The following is a 25198-nucleotide window of genomic DNA, read 5'->3' as shown; positions in this document are numbered from 1 at the left end:
TGTAACAAATGCAAATAAAATCTATCCAATTCATCACAGCAAGCCTACATTTACACGGAAACAAAGTGTTCAAGAGACCCTTGCATCAACATAATGGTGAAATATGTTCACTTAATCACCACACTTAACATACCAACAGCTTCTTAATGATCTTTTTTTTTCACTTGTAAATATAAAATTCTAATCAATATTCAAGTGATTTACGAGTCAAATAACTTTACACAATGCCTGCAATCTCAAAAAACATTATCAAAACTCATTACGTTCTGACTATATTTACATAAGCATCAATTAGATTTTAAAAATATAAATTATTCTAGTCTTAAAGCCTATACATGCACCTACTTGTCTAGTTTTCCTACTTGAAAAACGCATATACAAAACCAAAAGTCACTTTATATATATATACAAAAAATTGTCTAATCAATTTTGTTTACATGCATTACAATGCATTTTATCAACACCGACACAGACGACTCGCCCACAAAAAACAACAATAACAAAAGTGACACTGTATCATTACAACTTATTTAAGTGATTTTATGGCAAACTAACACGTTGCTGACCTTCAGAAACTAATCAGAATCACCATTTGTTATTCTGTCAGCGTCAAAAGCGGCAGCAGTAACGCGGACTGGACAGTTGCATTCATCACAGATTGAGTTGAAAAGTTTTCAATTAAGATCGATCAGAAATCAGTTAACATTCAATACCGTGAGAGTGAAGAACCATGATATTCTTGATACTAGTGGCATTGGCCACTGTGCTGGCCTTATACATACGCCATCACTATACATTCTGGCAACGGAAGGGATTTCCAGTTGCTGGAACTAGTATTCCCTTCGGATGCATGGATTCGGTGGTGAAACGTCAAAAATCCTTCGGAATGGCTATTTACGATGTCTACAAGAACAGCACCGAGCGATTTCTTGGCATCTATTTGACCTTTCGACGGGCACTTTTGATAAGAGACGCCGAATTGGCCCGACAAATTTTGGTGCAGGATTTTCCTAGCTTCCACGATCGTGGAATTTATGTGGACGAAGAGAACAATCCGTTTTCGGGACAACTATTCGCTTTGAAAGGTGAACGTTGGAAGAGCCTTCGAACGAAACTAGCGCCCTCCTTCACTTCTGGCAAACTAAAAGGAATGTTTGGAACAATTGACGATGTTGGCGATCGAATGATTCAGCATTTGGATAAAATAATTCCAGAAAAGGGCGGGGAAGCAACAATTGAGATGAAAGAGTTGCTAGCAACGTAAGTGATTGTGTTCGTTTCCGTTGAAAAATTGGTAACCATTCCTTTTTATCAGATACGCGATTGATATTATTGGATCTGTGATATTTGGGTTGGAAGTTGACAGTTTTAAAAATCCACAAAACAAATTTCGAACAGTTAGTCAGCTATTCAGCAAACCAACATTTACCAGTGTGGTACGATCTGCTACCAGTTTTTTGTGTCCAGTGTAAGTAATTTTTTTTTTTTTTGTGTATGTTTCTATTTTGACGAATCAGGGACATTAAGGTTTTTTAATTTGTCCGAAGTTAAATCAGCTTTATTTTTTAGGTTCGTGTTTAGTTTGCTTTTTGAAAAAAAAAAACAAAATTATACAATCGATTTTAACTCTAAGATAAGAGCTTAGAGCTAAAATAATATCAACAAACTTGTTAAGTCACTAGAAGCTTATTAATTAAAATAACAACAAAAAAACGTATGTGCACGTTCAAGAGCAATGCATTCGAGAACAAAGTGTTTGCAAAAATATTTTTTAAGGTAGTGCCACTTTTTATTTTTTTTTAAGTGCAAGCAAATTGATCAACAACATCAAATACAATTGCAAAATAAAATAACTTTGCCTTAACCTTACCCCCAAGAATATTAGACTTTGACTTTGAAAACTTATGACAAAAGTGGATAGTGCTAGAGTACTCTATTTGTACTGTAATATTTTCATTTTAATTAATTATTTTTATTATTAATTATCATTAACAAGGGTTAATACTTACAATAGGAATTAAGGGGGATGATGTAAAGGTTTTTCTTATATCTACCTTTCATCACAAAAATTATGTTGAAATTATTATGAAAAAGTTCTTATTTTTCTCCTGTAGTTTAAAAATCTTAATTCTTTAGGCTCATAGACTTTTTTTTTTAATAAATCTGTGATGATGCTTTCAACCTGTCTGTACGTGACAATTAACAATACTAAAATGCGGCTTATAATAGTTCTTTACAGTACAAAATATAACAACCACATTTACATATTATACATTATGTTGAGTAGCTGAAACTTTAACTTTTCGACTTCCATAAAATTTCTTGTCTGATTTTGCTTGTCTGTACGTGACATTACTTTGTTTTCGTTTAAATCTTTAAATATAATGTAAGTTATAAGTTATTTTTTTTTTTGTGTTCATTGCAAAAACAACAATTAATAGGAATTATCTTATACGGGACAGTCTGTAAATATAACCAGTTACAGTGGCGTACGTTGAGTTGCCGGGGCCCCGGGGCAAGACTAAATTTTGGGGCCCCTTTGATATTTGGGGGCCCCTTAGATACAAAAAAGTACGTATAAATAATACATTTTTTTTGTATGGCTTATTTATTTTTAGGTTTATTTTCATATTTTAATATGTTCGTAATGCACTTTGCTATACTAACTTAAAATTCCTATCATAAAAGTAGTAAATACTTGTACTAGGGGCCCCCAAAATTCAATATTTAGAGACCACTAAAATAAAAATTTGTTTAGCTTAGAATTGATAGTTCTTGGGGCCTCTGTTCTGAAGTAATATGTAGGTACATGTACACATTTGATTTTCCATCATCAAACATAGCTTATTTCTTTTGGGGCCCCTGAAAAATTATTTTTGGGGCCTCAAAATTAAGTGCTTAGAGGCCCCTACAATATAATTTATTTTGTTCGGAGCCAAGAATTAATAGGTATTGGGGCCTATGTTCTGAAGTAATATTCGGAATGCCACCAATAACGTAATGTTTTTATTTTGGGCCCTGATGTATTTATGTTGGGGCCCCTGAATTGATATTTAATTTTCCATTTGATTGTTTTGAACAACTGAAGTAATAGCTTAAGAGGATCCTCAAATAATATTTGTCATGCCATCAGAAAATTTGATGAATAATTTTGGGCTCCTTAGTTATAGATTTTGGGGCCCCCAAATTAATATTTGATTGCCTCTCAACTAACGGGGTTCCTGAAAAAATATTTTTTGGGACCCTTCATATAATATTTTTGGAGCCCCGAAGTCATATTTTTTGGAGCTCCTAAAGTAATATTTAGTAATCCATCAACAAATGTAATTTATTTTAAGAAAACAATTTTTTTTAATTTAATTTTTTTTGACGATCTGAAGTAAAGGCTTTTGGGGCCCCTGGCCTGAAATTGTTTTTTGCTTTTTTGAGGCCCCTAATGTATTATTTGTGGTTGCAAAGATTTTTCAAGTAATATTTTTTGGGGCCCTGAGATAAAATTATAATTTTTCTTTTAAAAAAGCAGTTTATTTTTTTGGGGCCCCTGGGGTAACCTTTTTATTAAATCAATATATATCGAGTGGCTACCAATGACCAATGATACTGAATGACATAATTTGTCTCCCTTGTATCCGAAGTGATTCAAATACATTTTAATTTACTTCGTAACTCAATTTCTGCTAACAGTTTCCTTCTCTGCATTTTCTCCAAAGGGGGCCCTGGGGTCGGTTGGGGGCCCCGGGGCGCCGCCCCACTTGCCCCAAGGGAGTGTACGCCCCTGACCAGTTATAATGCAGATTTGTCTGTACGTGACCATGAATTGCACCTTAGGTGGAAAAAAACTTTATTTTTGTTAACCTATATCAAGGGGCATGGAACTGCCCAGCCAAGTTCTCTAGCAACTTTGGAACTACACCCTTATTTACAGGAAACAACTCAGGCTATTTTCGACCCCCCCTCTAACTTCCATACCAAATATGTCAGAAATTTCAAATTCGCTTCATTTGTTAAGCTCCTCAAAAAATTTCAGCTACTTACGATGAGTAGTTTCTGAGATATAGGCCCTCAAAAATCGTAACTCAATTTTTGAAATAACTTTAAAAATAGGTAATTAAAAGAAAATTTGTCAAGTTAACAATCAAAATTTTATTGATACGAATTTGAACCCAAACTTTAGAACTTGGTACACTTTTACATCTCAGTACTTTTTGTGCCAGCATAATTTCAACATGGAAGAAATTGGCTCTTTTTTTAACAGTAACGTTTTTGTTGTGATACACTTTAGTAGGTATAGACGAATAAAAGTAAGACCATTTTTTTCAAAGCTTAACCGCAAATCTATAAAAAAATAATTAAATCTTGTCACACTATTTTTTTGACTTTAAGGCTAGGAACACACATGCAATTTTGATTGCGCAATTATTCAGTCCCAAAAATGGATCGCAAGGATTTCGTTGCCTGTGAAGACACACGCTTCCCGTGATTAAAAATTTGAAAATTGTGTTCTTGATCTTCGTCGTCATCTAATTTGCGACTGAATAATCACGCGACCAAAATCGCATGTGTGTTCCTGGCCTAACGTCTATATTGAAAATTACAATCCATAAAAACTTTTAGTTAACTCTACTGATCTATACTCTATAGTCAGTTGGAGGAATATGCGACCAAAAATACTATTTGGTGACTTAAAATTTGTACCTTTGTTGGTTGAATTTTAGTTTTCATAGGGAAAAAGTACAAATTAGTTCAAAAATCATAGATATTAACAGATGCGTTACTGCTTTTAGGTAACGCAGTTGTATTATTAGTAACGCAGTGGTTATAAGTCTATTTTGAATTTATTAAATTCAACAAATTTCATAACTTGTCTTTTGAAATGTAACAAACAATGTGGAACATAGAAAAACTTGTATTAATTTATTTCACTAAGCAATCTAGATTTTCTAATTTGAAAGCAGGTACAAAATAAAGCTATGTTATGTTATTTAACGTTAAACGCTTTTTCATTTTGTTTTCCAATTTAGTACGTAGTATCAACATAATAAAGGTACAACTTGTTTAGGTAAGATACTACTCTGGTTCTAAGATTATCCCAGCGTTACTTTTTTTTACCAGTTTTGTATAGAATTTTTGATAATATTTAAGCTTCTGATTATTTAAAACTAAGTTATCTTCATACTTTCCGATTTATTTTTAAAGTTGCAGCTTCTTACCCTAATATGAACTAATCTTTTGCTTTTTTTCGGTTTTTAGAAAAGATGAAATTTGTAATCTAATTTTTTGGTAACGCAATGATATCAACTATTAAGAATATTTAAATGAAATTAATGTTTCTGTTATTAAACTTTGAGAGGCTTACGTTGTTTCTATAGTTTAAAATTGTCATATTAGAGAGCGTTTGTTGTTATAACTGAGCTACGTTCACATGTAACCAATAAAATACAACTAATATCTATTATATATATTAAAGTTTGGTTTTGTGTACGTTCGCTAACCGGCCACACCGGCTGACTTATTTTCTTAATTTTTTACTTAAATCAATGAGTATAAGAGGAGAAGGTTTAAGGCAAACAAAATTTAAGATTTTATAGGGTAAATAGGGGTAACACGACATTAAAAAAATTATTGAAAAAACTCAAAAAAATTTCAAAACCAAGTTGTGAAGGTTTTTTTGCAGGTACGCAAATTTTTGCACAGAAATTTGAGTTACACCATTAGAAAGATATTTAAAAAAAATTAGGGGTCTAATACGGATTTTTTTCATAGGCTCTGTATTTTGAAATACAAATTTTTGAAAGACAACTAATTTTTAGGGACATTTTTAAGTAGTCTTTTATTTTGTTGGAGTTTTTAAAAGTCTGCAAAAAATCTCATTTTTAAACTCATTTTATGAACTTTTCAAGTTTTGATCTGAAAAGTTTTCATTTGAAAATTAACTAATTACAGAGTCGAAAATTAGAAATAAATACAAGAAATGGCGGGATGAAGTCCGCCGGGTCAGCTAGTCTCTGTATAATCCTTTCATGTCTCCTTTTAGAGTTGAATCACTTTTGATGCGCCTCGGAATCACAGATGAAGTTACCATTTATATGAAACAAATGGTTCGTGAAACTGTTGAATTTCGTGAAAAGAACAATTACAGTCGCAAGGATATGATGCAAATGTTGATACAACTTCGTAATACTGGCAAAGTTAATATAGATGATAATAATTGGGATGTTCAATCGTCAGCAGGTAATATTGTAACATTTTTAACAGAAACAGAAATTAAAAAAATATATATTTTTTTTTTTATTAAAGATGGCTTCAAATCAATGTCAATTGAAAGTATTGCCGGTCAAGCATTTTTGTTCTATATTGCTGGTTTTGATACATCAGCTTCAGCAGCATCATTTACCATATACGAATTGGCTCAGAATCCTGAACTTTTAGCTAAAGCAGAAGCGGACATCGAGCAGACATTGGAGAAACACGATGGCAAACTTACTTATGAATGCATTCAGGATATGAAATTTTTGGATTTGTGCTTTATGGGTGAGACATTTGATCTTAAAATTTTTGTTTGTTTTTACTTTTTGTTACTTATTTCTTTAGAAACCATTCGAAAATACCCCGGTTTGCCTATTCTAAATCGTGAATGTACAAAGGACTTCAAAATACCAGATTCAGATAAAATTATCGAAAAAGGAACACCTATTGTGATTTCACTTTTTGGTATTCAAAGAGATCCTGAATATTTTCCAGATCCTTTGAAATATGATCCGGAACGATTTTTGGAAACCAGTCAAAACTATAACCCGGTGGCTTATATGCCATTTGGAGAAGGTCCAAGGCATTGCATTGGTAAGTTGTTGGAAATATTTCAAAAATTTATTTTTGTTTGATTTAATTTTTTTTTTTTGATTTTGTAGCACAAAGACTTGGAAAGATTAATGTTAAGGTTGCAGTAGTAAAAATTCTTACCAATTACGATGTTCAAGCGATTAAGAAAGGAGAAATTGAATTTGATAATTTTGCAGTGACAATTGTACCAAAAGGTGGTATTAATCTTAAGTTGCGAAAAAAAATTAAATAATTTCATAATCAGTAAATTAACAAACATAAATGATATTAAGAAGTATGTACATTGGAATAAGTTTAAATTTTGTGTCTTTCCTTAGAGAGAAATTAGTAATTGTAAATAAAATTAAAACCGTCAACAAGTTTTTGTTTTTTTTTTTTTTTAATGAAAAATTAATTTTTACAACCTTTTCGGTCATGTTGACCATCCAAAGAAGATCAATGTGATAAAAAAAACAAGAGCCAGATTGGAATATTTAATCAATGAAAAACTGAGTTAACATTATTTGAAAACGCAGAAATCAAATAAATTCTATAGTCGAAAAGTATCATGCAGAATATGACTGTAACATACACGTCTGCACAGAATAGCAAAAGTGATTTTCAAAATCAATACCTGAAAATTGATACTAATATGGTAGAGATGGCAGTAAAATTTAAAAATTCTTTTTCACATAAAATTTAAAAATAAAACTGCATTTTTCAGTTTTCGGTCTAAAATCTTCAAATTTAGACCTGAACGTCCAAAATAATTTCTTTCGTTTGTCAAACTCAAGTATTTGATAATGGTTTTTATACATGGTTTTTGAGGCGGTAAACGTTTTTGTAATTTGCGTTTTTTTTTTTTTTTTTCTTAAATTTAAATAATTTTTTGTTTCAATCAAAATTTTGAAAAAAAAAGAATCTAGAAATTTGTTTTCATTATATTTTCAAATATTTGAGCTGAAAATATCTATTTTTCAAAAATTAAATAAATATGAACTGCAAATAAAAAAGAACAAAAATAAAAAAAAAAACTGAAAATATTTGCATTGAAAATAAAATTTTTATTGCAGTGACGACGCACAGTGCGGTATTTTGGTCTAAAACCTGGCCAAAAATATTTGGGCACATTTTTCACATCAAATAGGTACCAAATGACTAAAAAGTAAGCACTTAAGTGCTAACCTCCTGATTAGCCGTGAAAAAAAAATGATAAAAAAAATCAAAAAATGCACTTAAAGTCCTGTGCTATAACTTTTCTTAAAGCTAATAGTTTATTCTTTATTTTGCTTTTTGACTAAAGTTGTTTCATTAAAAAGTTTTTGAGAAATTATGTTTTAAAGATGAAAATTAGAACATTTTTTTTTTCGTTTTTCAATTGATTCTGTTTAAAATTTTGCAATATTATGGACCTTTTTTTATCATTATTTAATGACCTGGTAGCTTTTAGTCAAATACCAAAGAATTCATTCTAATAAAATATCAAAGTTTTTAAGAAACAAACAAAAATTGAAACATAATTTTTTCAGGGAAACCCTGTTTCTTGTTTTTTTTTTTTTTTTTTTTTGTTATTTGCATTAAAATTTGTTATTTAATTATTATTAATTATTGTGTCAAAATTGAAGCCAAATTGACCAAGTTATGAGTATTTTAATACTTCACTTACGATTGTTTTATTCCAGAGTTCAAAACTTAAAATCGTTCTCCCCACAACTACCGTTTTCAAAGCCTCATAACTTCAAAAATACTACAATGATTCTTTTGAAATTTGAGACACTATTTCTGTATTGCTGAACTATTTTAAAGGTATTGCTGAAGAAATTTTCTCAATAATATAACACATTCAATGGAATAATATAAAAATGTATTAATAATTTTTATTCAAAGGGGTCTTAATTTTCAGAGGGACAAACTCTTGAAATGCAAGATTGTTCTACATATCCAGGAGTTTAATAATATATAGGTTACACTATGTTGCTGCGTGTTGCGCTACTTTAAAAACACTTAGGGTCAATGTGGGTAAATGTAAACAGGGGTAAATGAAAACATGGCTCATAACAAGCTTCAGTTAAATCTCTTTGATGCATACATAAGTACAAATCGCGGACGCATGTATCCTTTAACTTATACGTCAAGCTCGTTGCTGTCAACAGAGAATTCATGCGACGAGCGTATTTTCCGTGAAAGATAATTTTTTAAAGTGCCAAACAAGTCGTTAGTCTTTCAGAAAAATTAAATATTTTTGCAGATTCAATTAAGTCAGTATAATTTGCAAATACTTTTTAGTTTTGAATTTTAATGTAGATTCTATGTGAAACAAACAAATTTTAAAATACAGGACATTTATGTCGATTTGCATGTGTTTACCTTTACCCCAGAATATTTTTCATAATGGGTAAATGTAAACAACGTATTCTGGGGGTAAATAAAACATATATTTTTGCTGAAATTATTGGTTTTAATAAAAAAAAAAATATTTATAGTCAATTACTATTGCTAAAGTGCCACGGAGTCACATTTTAAAGTAGCCAACACCATCATTTTCAGTGGATGATGTTGCAAAATCGGTTTTTGACGTAAAAAGAAAAAAATATGACGTTCAGAGCTGCTCAGGATGCATATTGGGTGCCTTTATAAAGAATCAAAGGAATAAAACAAAAAATTTTATTGGACTTTGAAAAAGTTTTTGTCAAATACCTTCTTGAACGTTTTTCAAGTCGTTATCCATATGATAAAGAGAAAATCCTAAATTTTAAATCACCGTTTACATTTACCCCGAATTTGTAAAAAAAACACAAACACGGTGGGGTATTTGTAAACATGTCATATTTGACAGTAATTTAAACAATTGGGGAAATATTTGTTTATATTTATAAAGAAGAATTGTAATCATTTCATATTTGCATTTGAAGATACCATTTAAGTTGTTCCGTGAAAACATATTAAAATCTAAAGTCAAAAGAAAAAAAAGACATGAAATTGTTTACATTTACCCACATTGACCCTATGTTAAAAAAAAAACAACGAAAAAAGTGCAATTTTTTAAATGTGTACTTTAACCCCTCCGTATGCAAAAAAAAATAAAATGCACGACTGGGTCGCACGAACTTGCTCTTAGGGTTAAAGTTGCTTAAATTTTTAAGACTTTTTATATAGAAATTTGGAAAAAAAAATAAAATTCGTTTTTTTTTTTTAAATTAAATAAAATCTGAAATCAAATTGCCCTCCAAAACAAGTATGCAATTTTGATTGATATATTAAGATGCATTTTTAGAAACAAATTTTTCAAAATCGTTAGAGCCTTTTTTTAAAAAACTAATTTTTTATACCTAAATAATTTTTTGGAAAAAAAATTTTAAAATAAAATTGGTATGCCATTTTGTAGAAACCACTAATCAGCATCTAAAACCAAAATTTATAACATTTGAATTTTTTAAACAAAATCGTTGGAGCTGTTTTTGAGGTATTTTAATTTTACTAAAATCGGTATATGACAAGTACCGTTATTTTTGGTGCAAAAAAATTAATTCCAAAAACACCTCTGGAGAGTCGCCAAATAACGCTACACACCAAGTTTGACACTAATCGGTCTATCCGTTTAGGCTGTAGCTCCTTATACAGACTGACAGACTGACAGACTGACAGACTGACAGACTGACAGACTGACATACTGACAGACTAACAAACTGACAGACTGACAGACTGACAGACAGACAGACGGACTTCCGGGACCCACTTTTTTGGCATTCTCTACCATCGTAATGTCATGGAAAAATGCTATCTCAACTTTTTTTTTTTACGAATGCATAACTTGATATATAGTACCTATGTATATCGCAAGTAAAAAGAGGTGCATATAAAATTGATTTTTTTTTAAATAACATAAATACCTTGATTGATTGATATCTATGTATATAAAATTTGTTCACCAAAATCACTTTTAAGTTAAAAAAAAAAAACATTTAGAAAGTTCACTTTTTTTATAAAAATCGCAAAAAAAAATCGTGTTTACCCAAATAGTGCAAGTTGCAACTTATGGTGTCGAGAACTATTATGTTATCTTTAGTACTCTTTCCACAACTCGTCAAAAAACGATCAGAATCTTTCAAAAATATTTTTTACGGGTATCAAAAATAAACGTTACAGGTGTGACAATTGATCTTGAGTTTTTTGTATGAAGTAAAACTAAATATGAAGTTATGATAATATTTTGCATTATTATAAATGTATAACATTATGGCAAATATTTATAATTCTTTAAACGTTTCTTCATAAAATATTTAAATATAAACGCTTAATCAACATTTTTGATTGTTTTTAAAATTTAAATTTGTAAATTGAGACAAAAACTAACACACACATTTTTTGCTTCAATTTAGAAAAAGAATGTATGTATACTCCAAACTTCTATGTTCATAGGAAAAAAAGCAACATGTCTAACCAAAACAAGACGGGAGACAAAAGAGAACAGAAACAAAACAATGAGAAGTCAATTTCCATATTTTTAACTATAAATAGTTATTAACGATAACCTACACATTGAGCTTCTTAATTGGGAGACCAATTCAAGGCTTCTAACCGCGAACGACTTGCTTCTTATCTAGCAATGCAAACACGTTCCAATAATAAGCTACAGTTCATTGGAGAGAGAAATAGTGTGACCATTTCAAATTGCTGAATTATTCTTATTTGTTTACTTTATTCGATATAAATACTTTTACTATTTGAAAAAAATTGTTAATTAATGCTTTAATTGATTTATTTTGTTTTGTTATTTTTTTTTTTTTTTTGTATAAAAATGAGTACGAAAATAAGAAGTTTAATTTTAAGAAACGAACGAAATTAGAAGAAACGAACATTAAAACAAAATTCTTTACAATGAAGAAAACAAAACAGTGTAAAATGGTCACTCTAAATTCATCAAAACCCGTTTTAAAGTAATTAATCTTTGTTATTTCATCATTTTGCGTATAACAGTGTTTAGTTGATCGCGTACCTCCTTCAAGTAAGCTCGAAACAATTCAAATCAGAAAAAATGTTTCTGTTAATTCTTCTTGGAGTTATAAGTGCATTAGCATTTTATATTCATCATGTTTATACATTTTGGCAACGCAAAGGATTCCCAATTGCTTCCGCAAGTAAAATTCCCTTTGGAGCACTCGAATCGGTTGTAAAACGACAAAGATCCTTTGGCATGGCCATAAACGATATCTACAATAGCAGTACAGAAAGATTCTTGGGAATTTATTTATTCTTTCGTCCAGCCATATTGGTGCGTGATGCCGAATTGGCGCGACAAATGTTGGTGCAAGATTTTGCCAGTTTTCATGATCGTGGAGTGTATTGTGATGAAAAAAATGATCCCTATTCGGGTAATTTGTTCAATTTGCCAGGAGAACGTTGGAAAATTCTTCGCACTAAATTGACACCATCTTTTTCGTCGGGTAAAATTAAGTCAATGTTTGGCATGGTTGATGATATTGGCAATAATATGTTAAAATACTTGGATAATTTAATGCCGGAAGAGGGTGAATCTGTGATTGAAATGAAGGAATTTTTTTCAAGGTTAATTTTTGTTTGGGCATTTTTTAGCTTTCTTCATTATTATTTCGTAACATATTTTTTTATTTTCTAAGATATGCAATTGATATCATTGGATCCGTGATTTTTGGCTTAGAAGTTAACAGTTTCAAAGATCCCAACAATCCGCTGCAAAAACTTAGCCTTCAATTCAGCAAGCCAACTTTTGTGAGTGTCGTACGAGGCGCGGCCGCCTTTATATTTCCAGCGTAAGTATGTTTATTAATATGTGGTGCTTATAAACTATTCTCATTAATCAATAGTAATCGAAATTTTGACTTCAATGAGCAATACAATGCTTTTTTGTATTTTATTTTATTTTATTTTATTTTGTTTTATTTATTTTTTTTTTTGTTTCTCAGCCTTGAAAAATTATTTGTCCGTTTGCAAATTCCAAATCCAATCGAAATTTGCATGAAAAATTTGGTCCGCCAAACCGTCGAGTTTCGAGAAAAGAATAACTTTTCCCGCAAGGATATGATGCAGATGCTGATCGAACTTCGAAACACTGGTAAAATTAATTTAGACGAAGAAATTTGGCAAGGTCAATCCACAGCAGGTAAATGTGAAAAAGGAAAAATTTAATGCTTAACTTAAATTTGTTTTAAAATTTTTTTAAGAAAATTTAAAATCAATGTCAATTGATTGCATTGCTGGCCAAGCCTTCTTATTTTACATTGCTGGTTACGATACAACTGCTTCAACAGCGGCTTTTACAATTTTCGAATTGGCCAAATATCCTGAGATATATGCCAAGGTTAAAAAGGATATCCAACAAGCTGTGGAAAAGCATGATGGGAAGATCACTTATGAAAGTATTCAAGAAATGAAGTATCTTGATTTGTGTGTTATGGGTGAGTTGTTTTTTTTTATGTATTCTTACAATTTAATTGAAAACTATTTTTCTTTTACACAGAAACGGTTAGAAAATATACTATTTTGCCAATTCTTAATCGTCAATGCACAATCGATTTCCCAATTCCTGGCTCAGATAAAATAATTGAAAAAGGCACCCCAATTGTTATTTCACTTTTTGGAATTCACCGAGATCCCGAATATTTTCCAGATCCTTTAAAATATGATCCAGAAAGATTTGTAGAGGAGACCAAAAATTACAATCCAATTGCTTATATGCCATTTGGTGAAGGACCTCGTCATTGCATTGGTAAGAATAAGAATTTACACTAATTGTTATATGGAAAAATAATAAAAATAATTTCAGCTCAACGAATGGGAATAGTTAATGTTAAAGTTGCCTTAGCAAAGGTTCTAATGAACTATGATATTGAAGCTGTCCAGGAGGGAGAAATTGAAATTGATAATTTTTCCGTAACTATTTCAGCGAAAGGTGGAGTTAATGTTAAATTGAGAAAACGAACAAATGTTGTTTCATGAAGTTTTTTAAAAGAATTTGTTTTTTTCTTATAAATTTTGTACTTTAATTGATTTAAATAAATGTGAAGGTAAAAATGTTAATTTTTATTACTTTGGTGCAAAAACGTAGGTATGAATTTCCACTGACTTAAAGCTAAAAATATTTAGCGGGTTTTGTCATAATTTTGATAAAAAGTGCTCAAATCTTTAAAATTGTCATTTTTTTCGTTTTTTTTTTTACTTTTTTGGCTTGTAACTTTTTTAATATTCAGAATATCGAAAAAGTGTTCTTAACATAAAAGACGCGAAATTTAATTGCCTACGTTTCTTGTATACACAACTTTTATGTAGGATAAATAGAAATCGAGATATTGAACAAAAACTAAAATCCAAGATGGCGGCCGTAAGGTGAATTTCGCGAGTGCGAAAAATCAGGGTAATGATATTCAGTCAATGCTCTATCGAATGAGCAAAAAAAAACATTGGGGGTGGTACAAACTGCTGGGTCGCCCATATATGAACATCATAAATGCGCTGGAAAAACAATTTGCATCAGTGAAATCCAAGCCATTGATTTTCTATAATCATTTTTCAATATTTTAAATGTCTTTCAAAAATTAAAAAAAAAAAAATTGTAAAACTTGCAAAGCCAGGCTCTAGAATCTATACCAGAAACTTTTTTTAATTTTTTGTAAAAAATATTCGGAACTAAAGAACTAACCCTTAACTGAATAACACTGTGTTACAAAATAAAAATCATGTTAAATCTCGACTGAAAAGGTAAAGTATCTTATGTACGGTGACCATATTTCTGGAAGCGAAACCCGGGACAGATAAAAAATTTGTTGGATCGTTTTGAAAATATTGATTTTTCAAAAAAAAATTAAATTTTTTTAAATGAGTTTTCATAATTGTTCCTCATTTTGATATGAAGATTTCCTAAACGATTTTATGGGAGCGTTTTTGTTGCAATCATTTAAGTCGTTTACCAAATCAGAAATCAAGAAAATGGTTTTCTAATAATGTCTGTTAATAACTTCTAAAAATATATTTTTTAATCAAAATTGGGAGATCTGTTTTTTATTTTAAATGATTTTGAAATTGTATGATCTTTAAAACAACTTTTTACATTTCCTTAAAAGTTTTAAAACTTATCTGGGTTCTTTACTCTTCCATATCGCCAAAACCACGAATCTGCAAAATTGTAGTTTTGAGAAAAACGACTTCAAAGTTTTGGAAATTCATGCAATCTTATGGGAACTCGTGCTACGGAAATTGATATTTTAGGCTTTTAGGCAACAGATGGATGATTGGGGTCGAAGCAGTGGATAGAGGAACCGACAACAAGTTAAATGACGCATTAAAGTGAAAATGTCCAAAAATGCAGATTCGCGGTTTTGGCTTTGTGCCGACGATATGTTGTTCTTTATTGGAAAACATTTTACCTGGTGTAGCAACCTGACAAACAGTAGATGGAACTAAATAATTGACGAACATTTAAAAAAACTAAGCCTAGTCTAGAGGCGAAACGAAAATTTTCATACATAACCCGCACACATTTTTGCTTTTCGTTGCACAATACGCAGCTTAGGTAACGAAATTCTTACCGGTGCTAGAATATATGGAGATTTTTCAATCGTTTGTCACTCCTATTTATTTGTCCAGGCAATTTTTCTTGCAGCAAAAGTTTTTTGACTTTGGATACTTAGAAAAATTTTCGTTTTGCTTCAGCAGCGTACTAGGCTTAGGGCGAAATTCATAGTCGTTACTCAAGTTAAGATTTTTCTCAACTTGAGCATTGACTTGAGAAAATATTTTTCTCAATCAAACTCACAATGAAATTTGACTGATTTGATTAAACTGTCATCTAAAATAAATATTTTTTTAATTATTCGCTATCATTTTTTTCCTTTAATGTTAAATGTCGTTAAATCGCGTCAAACACAAAATCAAATCGATACCGAATTATTAAAAAAATACATTTTTAGATGAGAGTTTACGTAAATTAGTCAAATTTCTTTGTGAGTTTGATTGAGAAAAATATTTTCTCAAGTCAATGCTCAAGTTGAGAAAAATCTTAACTTGAGTAACGACTATGAATTCCTCTCTTAATGTTTTATCCGAAAATTAGAAAAAATTTAATTTCCAGCCACTGTTTTCTTGTTTTCCAAACAAAGTTTTTACAATATTGAATACAAAAATCAGAGAATGTCCAAATACGGGACAATCACGGGACAAATTACAAAATACGGGACACTTATACGTCCCGGGTTTCTTAAATAAAAACCCGGGACAAGCTGTAGAAATACGGGACAGTCCCGGGTAAACTGGGACGGATGGTCACCGTAATCTTATATCAATTTTGATGATTATTCGGTCAATTTCAGATTTTCTTACAGTTTTGAAAATATTTTTGTATTATGCTCAAGCACCAAATTGGGTGTAGAGTTTATGGACTGAATCTCAAAGTACAACATTTTTTCCTCGTTTTTTTTTAGAATTCCGAGACCGTTTTAAGCTACATTTTGAAATTTTTTGTTATAAACATTTTTATTGTTCTATTTATGCTGAATTCATCAAAATCAGTTTGAAAGAGAAAGAAATTTCAATTTATTGGGACAATCAAAGAAATGAAAAACTTATTTTTTTTGAAAAATTTTGATATCTTTTTTGGTTGCTCATATAAAAATTTGTAAGTACTTTTAATTTTTTCTTGACAATGATAACACAGGCCCACAAAAAAAAAAACGTGCCAATACTACTTTTGACTTCCGAATCAGAAATCAGTTTTGCCCAAATACCCTCAAAATGAGTAAATTGCAAAAATCCCCAATATTAATGCGTTTTTTTCAGTGTTTTTTGCAATTTAATCAAAATTATAAGAATATTTGGGCAAAATTGACTTCATATTCGGATCAAAATACATAAAGATAGGCAGGTCCGATCAAAAAATGTAAACTGTTAAAAAATGACCTATCCTTTTTTCGTGCTCCGATTACTAACTTCTTGGAATTTATTATAGACAAAAGTTTCCAGGTTTTAGAGTTTTATGAATTTAAAATTGCGTTTATTAACTTACATTAGCTTCATTTATTTTTAAATTGGTATTTACTTGAAACATACCTGCAAAGAAAAAAAATTTATTAATTCCCAAATTATGTAACTTAAAAAAAATTTAAATTTATTATATTAAAAAAAACGACAATATTTCACAATTTTGTAATAGGAAAACAATAGAACAAAACATGATATTGGCGCTAACAGTTAAAAGATAAAATTTACACTGTTGTAATGTTTCGAAAAAAAAAAAAATAACATCAATGTTCGATAATTCAAGACAAAATTATGAAATCAAAATTATTTTTTTTACTCTACGGTGCGTATGTCGGTCGCATCCACATTATCGTAATGTGTCTGCTGAAATCTTAAGTGCACCCAAGGGACACCGCAGAGAAATCGAACTTGTGTAATCGATTCGTTGTCGTGGGTTTGTTTTCTTTTCCTTTTAATTTTTATGTTTTCCTTTTTTGTTGTTGAACATTATTATATGAGTGTAAGTAAAGATAGTTACATACATAGGTATATTAAAAATGCGTGACCCAGATTAAAATTTATGTAGATACCAAAAACATAAAACACAATGTTATCTTACATACTTGCTATACAACTTGGCCCCCATAACACATTTTAACATAACTTAAATGTTTGTGACAGAGCACACGAATATGTTTGTGTAATATTTATCATGCAAAATATTGAAAGATATATTGATTTCTTTTTCGTTGTAAATTTGAAGAAAATAATAAAAAGAGTTTTATTACATTTTTGTTTATGAATAAGAAACTTTAATTCGATAAATAAAACACAGGAATACTTTCACGGTAATTCGAGTAATCAGTTGTAAGTTTGATTTTATGTATCAAAATTATATTTCGTTATCAGAATTTATCTTTCAAGTGCACTTTGCTTCGTAAAATTGAATAAATATTTTACTAATTTTGCATATAGGACGACGCAGGTGCAAACTTGGATAATTTAATGAATGTTTAAGGATATAAACAGTTGAAATCCCATATTTCAATCATAGAAGAAAAAAAAGCAATTAAATTGAAACATTTTGTTTAATTAATCAAGAAATTTTATCGTTGGTATTGTAAAAGTTTACGTAAATTTTGTAAATTTATGTCTAGAATTTGAAAGACAGACAAATTCATTGTACTAGTATCCCAGCCGTGACTATGGAATGCCCATTAAAATAGAACAGAAGATTTTGTTTTAACTTATATTTTTAGAACTTAGGTACATTAAAATAAGAAAAATAGCCAGAATTATTCTTTGGGGCCACGGCAGTCACCGTATTATATCGATTAAGGCTTAGCATAATATTTTTTGCTGAATAAAAATTATTTCCCAAAATAAAGTACACCGAAAAAAAAACAATATCAATTTAAAATTTTTTAAATATCAAATTAACATTATTTAAATATCAGCAAAAAATGCTCTATAAAATGTGTTTTAGGATGGGTAATTAAAATATTAAAACAATATTTTTATTATCAGAATGATATTTAAATATCACATTTTTGAAATTTTTTTGATATTTTATTATCAATATACATGTATACATGTATAAAGTGTGTATTAGGGTGGGTCAAAAAAAACCGAAATTCTTGTTTTTGATTTGGTACTCCAAAAAATCGATTGTTAGACACCTCTAGAATATACACACCAAATATGAACTCTTTATATTAATGGGAAGGTCCTCCGCTTTGCAATTTTTATTTTTACATCAAGCTTCTACTAAAAAAAAATATTTTTTTTTTTTTTAAATCGACTTTTTAGCAAATTTCTTTACATATTCTTGTAGGAAATTGAACGCTCTACAAAAAAGGCCTTGTACACTTTTTTCGTTTATCTAACCGTTTAATAGATATTTGAGGTCCAAAAATCGAGAAAATCTTTAAAAATTCGTTTTTTGTTCTTAATTTTGTAACAAATTGAAAAATTATAATAATCAAAACGCTCCACAAAAAATGTGTTATTAACTTTTTTCATTAATCCAACTATTCTAAAGATATTCGAGGTAAAAATTAAAATTAAAAAAAAATTATAAAAACATTTTTTTTCTTTTCAAAATTTTCTAGTTCACTATTTTCAAATTCTCAAGATATATTCTTGTAGGGGCTTAAACGTTCTATAAAAAATTCCTTGGAATCAAATTGATTTCTTTAACCGTTTAGAAGATATTCGTATCCAAACCAATGCCCACTGATTTCAGTAGTTTTCTTATGACTCGTATGCATTGCGATTTGGATACGATTATCTTTTAAACGGTTAAAGCAATCAATTTGATTCCAAGAACGTTTGAGCCCTTACAAGAATATATCTTGCGAATTTGAAAATAATGAATTTTCAGTGAATTAGAAAATTTTGAAAAGAAAAAAAATATTTTTATAATTTTTTTTTAATTTCGACCTCGAATATCTTTAGAATACAGGTTTTGTGAGGTTTTGTGTTATGTGACATTTGAGGAAGGAACGTTATTTTGAGGAGAGAAAATAAGAAGTAACGAGGACGTAATGTGACATTTGAAGGTATATTTGTTTTTTTTTTTTTTTTTTTTTTTTTTGAAGGAAAGAAAATGAGGAGGTCATACGAAAATGTACTAAAATGTAACAAATAATAAAAATATTTGCGGAATTGTTTTATTTTTTTTTTTAAGGAGAAGGATGTTTGTTGTTGTTTGAAGGAGTTTTTCTCTGAATACATATCAATTCACTCTCATCTTTTATTGATTATAATATTATTTCTTTTTTATTTTTTGTTTTGATCTGTAGGGAAGGGGGTTGAAAGCACCCCCATTTAGCCACCATCTTGGAAAAAGGGGTGTAAACTGTTTTTTATCGATATCTTGCGAACCGTAAGTCCCACAAAAAAATGTCTAAAGATAGATAATTTATTTCTCTACAATTTTGATAAAGGTACTTTTTTCTGTAAAATTGCAAATAAGAAAGTTATACTTGAAAATAGATGTACATTTTCAAGAAAAAATTCTTTGAAGGGCCATACCTTTTTTTCTACAACTTTTATTGAAAAAATACTCATGACAGTTTTTAAAGATCATTTACAGAAAAAAGGTAACAATTAATTTTCGTACTTTTATATGTTTATTTTATTTTTTTTACTTCAATACAGACTGATTCAAAAGGATATGTAGGTTGGGTTGAAACAAGAAAAAAAATCAAAGTACGGGGGGTCCATTCCGTCAGGAGAGCAATTTTCTAAAAAAAATGTCTTACTTTTGAAAAAAAAAAAAAAATACTAAATCAACGGTTACACCCATTTTAACGTGTTATATTTTTTTATAAAGCCGAAAACCTTTTCTTTTATTTTATTTTTAATTAAAAAATTTAAAGACAAAAATATTTTGAACTAATTTTTTTCAAAATTTTATATAATTAAATACTAATTAAGTTTTCAAAATTCAATGCTGTAATGTGTTTTCAAACAAAAACAGAAAACCGGATGCAAAAAAGTCTTGCCGTTTTCCAGAAATTAAAAATTGTAGAAAAAAAGCTACGGCCCTTCAAAGAATTTTTTCTTGAAAATGTACATCTATTTTCAAGTATAACTTTCTTATTTGCAATTTTACAGAAAAAAGTACCTTAATCAAAATTGTAGAGAAATAAATTATCTACAAAATCGCTTTAGACATTTTTTTTGTGGGACTTACGGTTCGCAAGATATCGATAAAAAACAGTTTACACCCCTTTTTCCAAGATGGTGGCCAAACGGGGGGGCTTTCAACCCCGAAAATTGGATTGTATACTCACATTAACCTCCTTCAATTAAGTCCATCATAGAATTATGTCCTGCGGACCTATGGCTCTGCTTCGTGTTCAAGGAAATTAACTTCTCCATAAATTTTGAACTAAAAGTTCTTAGGATATTGTTATTGGTAAAAGTATTAGGGCTAATATGAGCGAAAAAAAAAACCGTTATATGAATTATTCATTCATTTAACATTTAATAAGCAGACCCAAAAGGTAACCTTGGAGGGCTTCAGAAGAGATATATATGTGCTGAAGACACAGTATAAAGCTTCTATTAGCCAGCAACTTAAAGTTTTGGTACTTTCTCTTCAAGTTTGGTACGTAATTTAACAACAATAAAATTGCACCTAATGCAAATATGGGGTTTTGATTATAAGACAATGATAATCAGATTTTTCGACTCATTTTATAGATAACATATATCCACCCTCATATTGATTTTTATATTGATAAACTTGTGTAATATATTGGAGGTATAAAAACATTTACATTAGAATCAGAAAACTTATCAAGTTCCAAAACGTAGAACTATATTTACGCATAAATTATTTCGCTGTCTTTTTTTTCTATTTCATTTTGTAAAATGTTTCTCTTATTACTAATCGGTGTATTAACTTTACTTGGTTTCCTAACAAGACGAATTTACACTTATTGGCAACGAAAAGGATTTCCCTACTACAATACAAATATTCCTTTCGGTTGTTTAAATTCCGTTCGAAAAGGAAAATGTTCATTTGGAATGGCAATTTACAACGTTTACAATGCTACTTCAGAAAAAGTTATTGGAATTTACTTAATGTTTCGTCCAGCTTTATTAATTCGTGATGCAGAAATAGCTCTTGATATTTTAGTGCAAAATTTCAATAGTTTTCATGATCGAGGAGTTTATTGTGATGAAGTAAATGATCCATTTTCGGCAAATTTATTTTCATTGGAAGGACAAAAATGGAAGACATTACGTGGAAAAATGGCACCATTTTTTACACCAGGAAAGTTGAAAGCAATGTTTCCAGCATTTGAAAATGTTGCAAATAGAATGTTGGAACATTTGGATGAAGAAAATAATGACAGTGACCAAGTTGTGGAATTGAAGAGTTTATTTTCAAGGTTTGGTGCATTGTTTTTGTTTTAAAAATTTTTAACAGAAAACTAGAAAAATATAATTATTTTTTTTGAAGATATGTAACAGACATTATTGGATGTGTTATTTTTGGATTGGATATTGACAGTTTCAAGGAACCCAAAAGTGAATTTCAAAAAATTACAGAATATTTCCGAAACCCTACATTTCTTACTGCCATCAGAAACGCCGCTGTTATGCTGTGTCCGAAGTAAGTTCTTATCAAAGATCATTTCATTTATTAATAAATTTCTAAGAAAAAGAGACAACAGTATTTTTAAATGCAATTTCTTCCATTTTTTTCAAATTATTAGGCTCGAGAAAATATTTTTTTACTTGGGAATCAAACATGACTACGTTAATTTCGTGACAGAAATTGTCCGTCAAACTGTTGAATATCGAGAAAAGAACAATGTAATTAGACGGGATATGATGCAAATGTTGATACAACTTCGAAATACTGGCGAAATTATCAGCGACGATGAAAATAACTCTTCCTGGGATATCAATTCTTCAAGCAGCAGTACGTGTTTTCTTTATTTTATCTAAAACAAAAATTGATACTACACAGAGATAAGATAACTTTATTTCTGGTATATTTAACTATATTTCTGGTACATTTAACAATATTTCTGGTATATTTAACTAATATCTAATAACTTTAACTATATTCTGTTTAAATATACCAGAGGTAAAGTTTTCTTTGGCGTTATTTTTTCTTCTTGTCAAATATTTTGTTTCTTTTACATACATTTTAGAATCCAAATCAATGTCTATTGAAAGTATTGCCAGTCAAGCTTTTCTCTTTTACATTGCTGGTTATGAAACATCTGCTACCGCAGCGGCTTATACTATTTTTGAACTTGCTAAAAATCCAATGGTTTTGGAAAAACTCCAAATGGACATTGAGGAGAATTTAGAAGATGGAAAATTAACTTATGAAAGCATTCAGAATATGAAATATTTGGATTTATGTTTTATGGGTAAGTCTGAACATTTTTTGTCAGCAAATTGTTTCAAAAATAATTTCATTTTAGAAACTTTAAGAAAATATCCTATTCTTCCACTTTTAAATCGACAATGTACCCGAGACTATCGAATTGCTGATGGAACAAACAAAATTATCGAAAAAGGAACCCCAATTCTATTCTCTCTCCTGGGATTGCATCGGGATCCAAAGTATTTTCCTAATCCGTTGAACTATGAACCAGAAAGATTTCTCGAGTCAAATAAAAACTACGATCCAAAGGCTTATATGCCTTTTGGAGAAGGTCCAAGACATTGTATTGGTAAGGAACTTTTTTGCACTTTAAATTATTTTTTTAACTAAAGATTTATTCCGATCTTAGCTCAACAAATGGGAAAGCTCAACGTTAAAGTAGCCGTGATAACAATTTTACGCAATTACAATCTAGAACCAGTTGAAATGGGTGAAATTGAATTTGATGCTTTGACTGTTCCACTAATGCCAAAGGATGGTATAAATGTTAAACTGTCTAAGAAAACTACTTAAATTATATGTCTAATATTTATGTTATTTAGAGCCAATTTTTCAATCTTCTAATAAACAGTCAGTTAACTGTTGGACGAATAAAGTTATAAGGCTCATAAACAATCAGATAAAAACATTGAATTTTTCAATCAAGAATAATTTATTCTACAGAATAACAAAAAAAAATTGTCAGATTCAAAAATATTTAAAATTAAACGTCATTTTTATTCATGATTGTTTTTGTTTTCTTGTTTTCCACTGTATTTTTTTCAAAATTCTTTCAAAACAGCTTTGACAACTGACACAATATTTTTATTGAGATTATTCCTTAGAATAATTTTATTCGTCTCTGAAAGAAGCAGATAGATTTATTCTTAGGAATAAGCTATATCTGCCTGTTGAAAAATTGATTTTTTCTCTATCCTTAGGAATAAGTACTAACTGACTGTTTAACTGACTATTGAAAAATTGGCCCTTATTGAAATATATAATAATAAAGAAAACACACAGATAGTAGCTCTACAATCATTTAAGCACCGATTTACTCTGTATTTAGAGAGCCAACAAATTTTGCATAACTAATCGTTTTGCCTTACTTCAACATTCTCAGTTGGAAGTTAATTAGATACAGAAGGGCATCATATCATCAGAGAGTACAACTTATAATCTTACAATAGGTATATACGAGTTTATATAGCTTTTAGCCAAGTTGTAATAAGCTGATGGCTTTAATAGTTTTGTTATGCTAATAAGTTTTGGTTGATGTTGATCCAGTGTAGAGCACAGTTTGCCATTTAATTATTCATAACGCAAAGTCAATGATAACAAACAATGAGGAAGTGCTTTCTAGAATATACATTTTGTTTGTATGTACTTACTTTGCGCTTGTATTCTAAACATTAGGGTGGTCTTTATGTATTATAACTTAAAGAATAGATGAACAAGAATTTAGGAAACCTTAAAAAATCATTTTTCTTGCAAAAAAAAAAATAGAAAAAATCTACCTATTTTTATTCTATCACCTTCAAATCCATGTTTTTTATATGACAACTTATATAAAGTTTATATCATCTGAAAGCTTATTGTCTAAGCTCAAAATATACCTATATATCGATCAGGTCTATGAGACATCTACAAAAAGAGCTAGAATTTTTTGAACTCGATCGATTTCCATCAAAAAAAGCGAAAAAAACACGTATTTTTGTCTTCTCACGCTATTAAATGCATTTTTTCCCTAACAGCCTATAACAACCTACACCATCTGAAAGCTTATTGTCTTAGCTCAAAATATTTAATATCGATCAAGTCTATGAGACATCTACAAAAAGAGCTTATTTTTTAAACTCGATGAAATTTCATCAAAAAAAGCAACAAAAAAAAAACATTTATTTTTATGTTCTCATGCTATTAATTCAATTTTTTGTTTGACAACCTATACAAAATTTTATACCATGTGAAAGCTTATTGTTTCACCTTGTATAATGATGTATAAATCTTATTTCAAAGATGTCTACAAGAGAAGTTAGAATTTTTTAAAGTCAACCATTAAAACAAAAAAGTTATAACAAGTTGAAGTCATGCCACGTTTTCGTTTCATCTTGTTTCAAATCACTACGATACTAAAGAAGTTTTCACTTCAAAAATCATCTGTTCTAAGTTTCACGAAAATCCATTCCATTTAATTATTTTAAAATTTAAAATAGGTATCATATGAGAGTAATCAATACAAAAAATTAAAAATTGGGGATACAATATTTATTTATTTTTGCCACCCTAATATACCAACTTCACACTATAAAAACAAACAAAATCGACAACAAAACGATAACGCTTAAATGTCGTTGTTAAGCATATAATGCAATATTTTTCAATTAACTCTAACTAACTATAGAGGAGTTTGAGCATTAAATAGGCAAAGTTTAAGGTCAAACTAATTTGTTGCAAGTAAGTAAAATTTAAGACTATTAAAGCAGTCATTTG

The 25198-nt window shown here is 29.6% G+C and overlaps 2 protein-coding genes across 5 annotated transcripts in view; one reads left to right on the top strand and one right to left on the bottom strand.

Moving 5' to 3' along the window:
- The window catches only part of LOC129914814 (protein roadkill), a 270121-nt gene that overhangs the window by 117844 nt on the left and 127079 nt on the right, over window positions 1-25198 (bottom strand). The gene's annotated exons all lie outside the window — the stretch shown is intronic.
- On the top strand, window positions 584-23239 carry LOC129913173 (uncharacterized). Its single transcript, XM_055991722.1, has 17 exons — window positions 584-1260; window positions 1316-1468; window positions 6035-6231; window positions 6298-6531; window positions 6592-6840; window positions 6909-7069; window positions 11804-12384; window positions 12456-12608; window positions 12762-12958; window positions 13020-13253; window positions 13316-13564; window positions 13622-13791; window positions 21163-21713; window positions 21785-21937; window positions 22041-22249; window positions 22485-23015; window positions 23076-23239. Exons 1-17 carry the CDS (start codon window positions 731-733, stop codon window positions 23237-23239), a joined length of 4716 nt encoding a protein of 1571 aa, XP_055847697.1. The 5' UTR covers window positions 584-730.

This window comes from Episyrphus balteatus, chromosome 3 (genome assembly GCF_945859705.1).
Source record: "Episyrphus balteatus chromosome 3, idEpiBalt1.1, whole genome shotgun sequence".
Taxonomy (NCBI): Eukaryota; Metazoa; Arthropoda; class Insecta; order Diptera; family Syrphidae; genus Episyrphus; species Episyrphus balteatus.
Note: the sequence above shows the minus strand (reverse complement) of the source record. Positions and strands in the feature narration are given on the sequence as shown.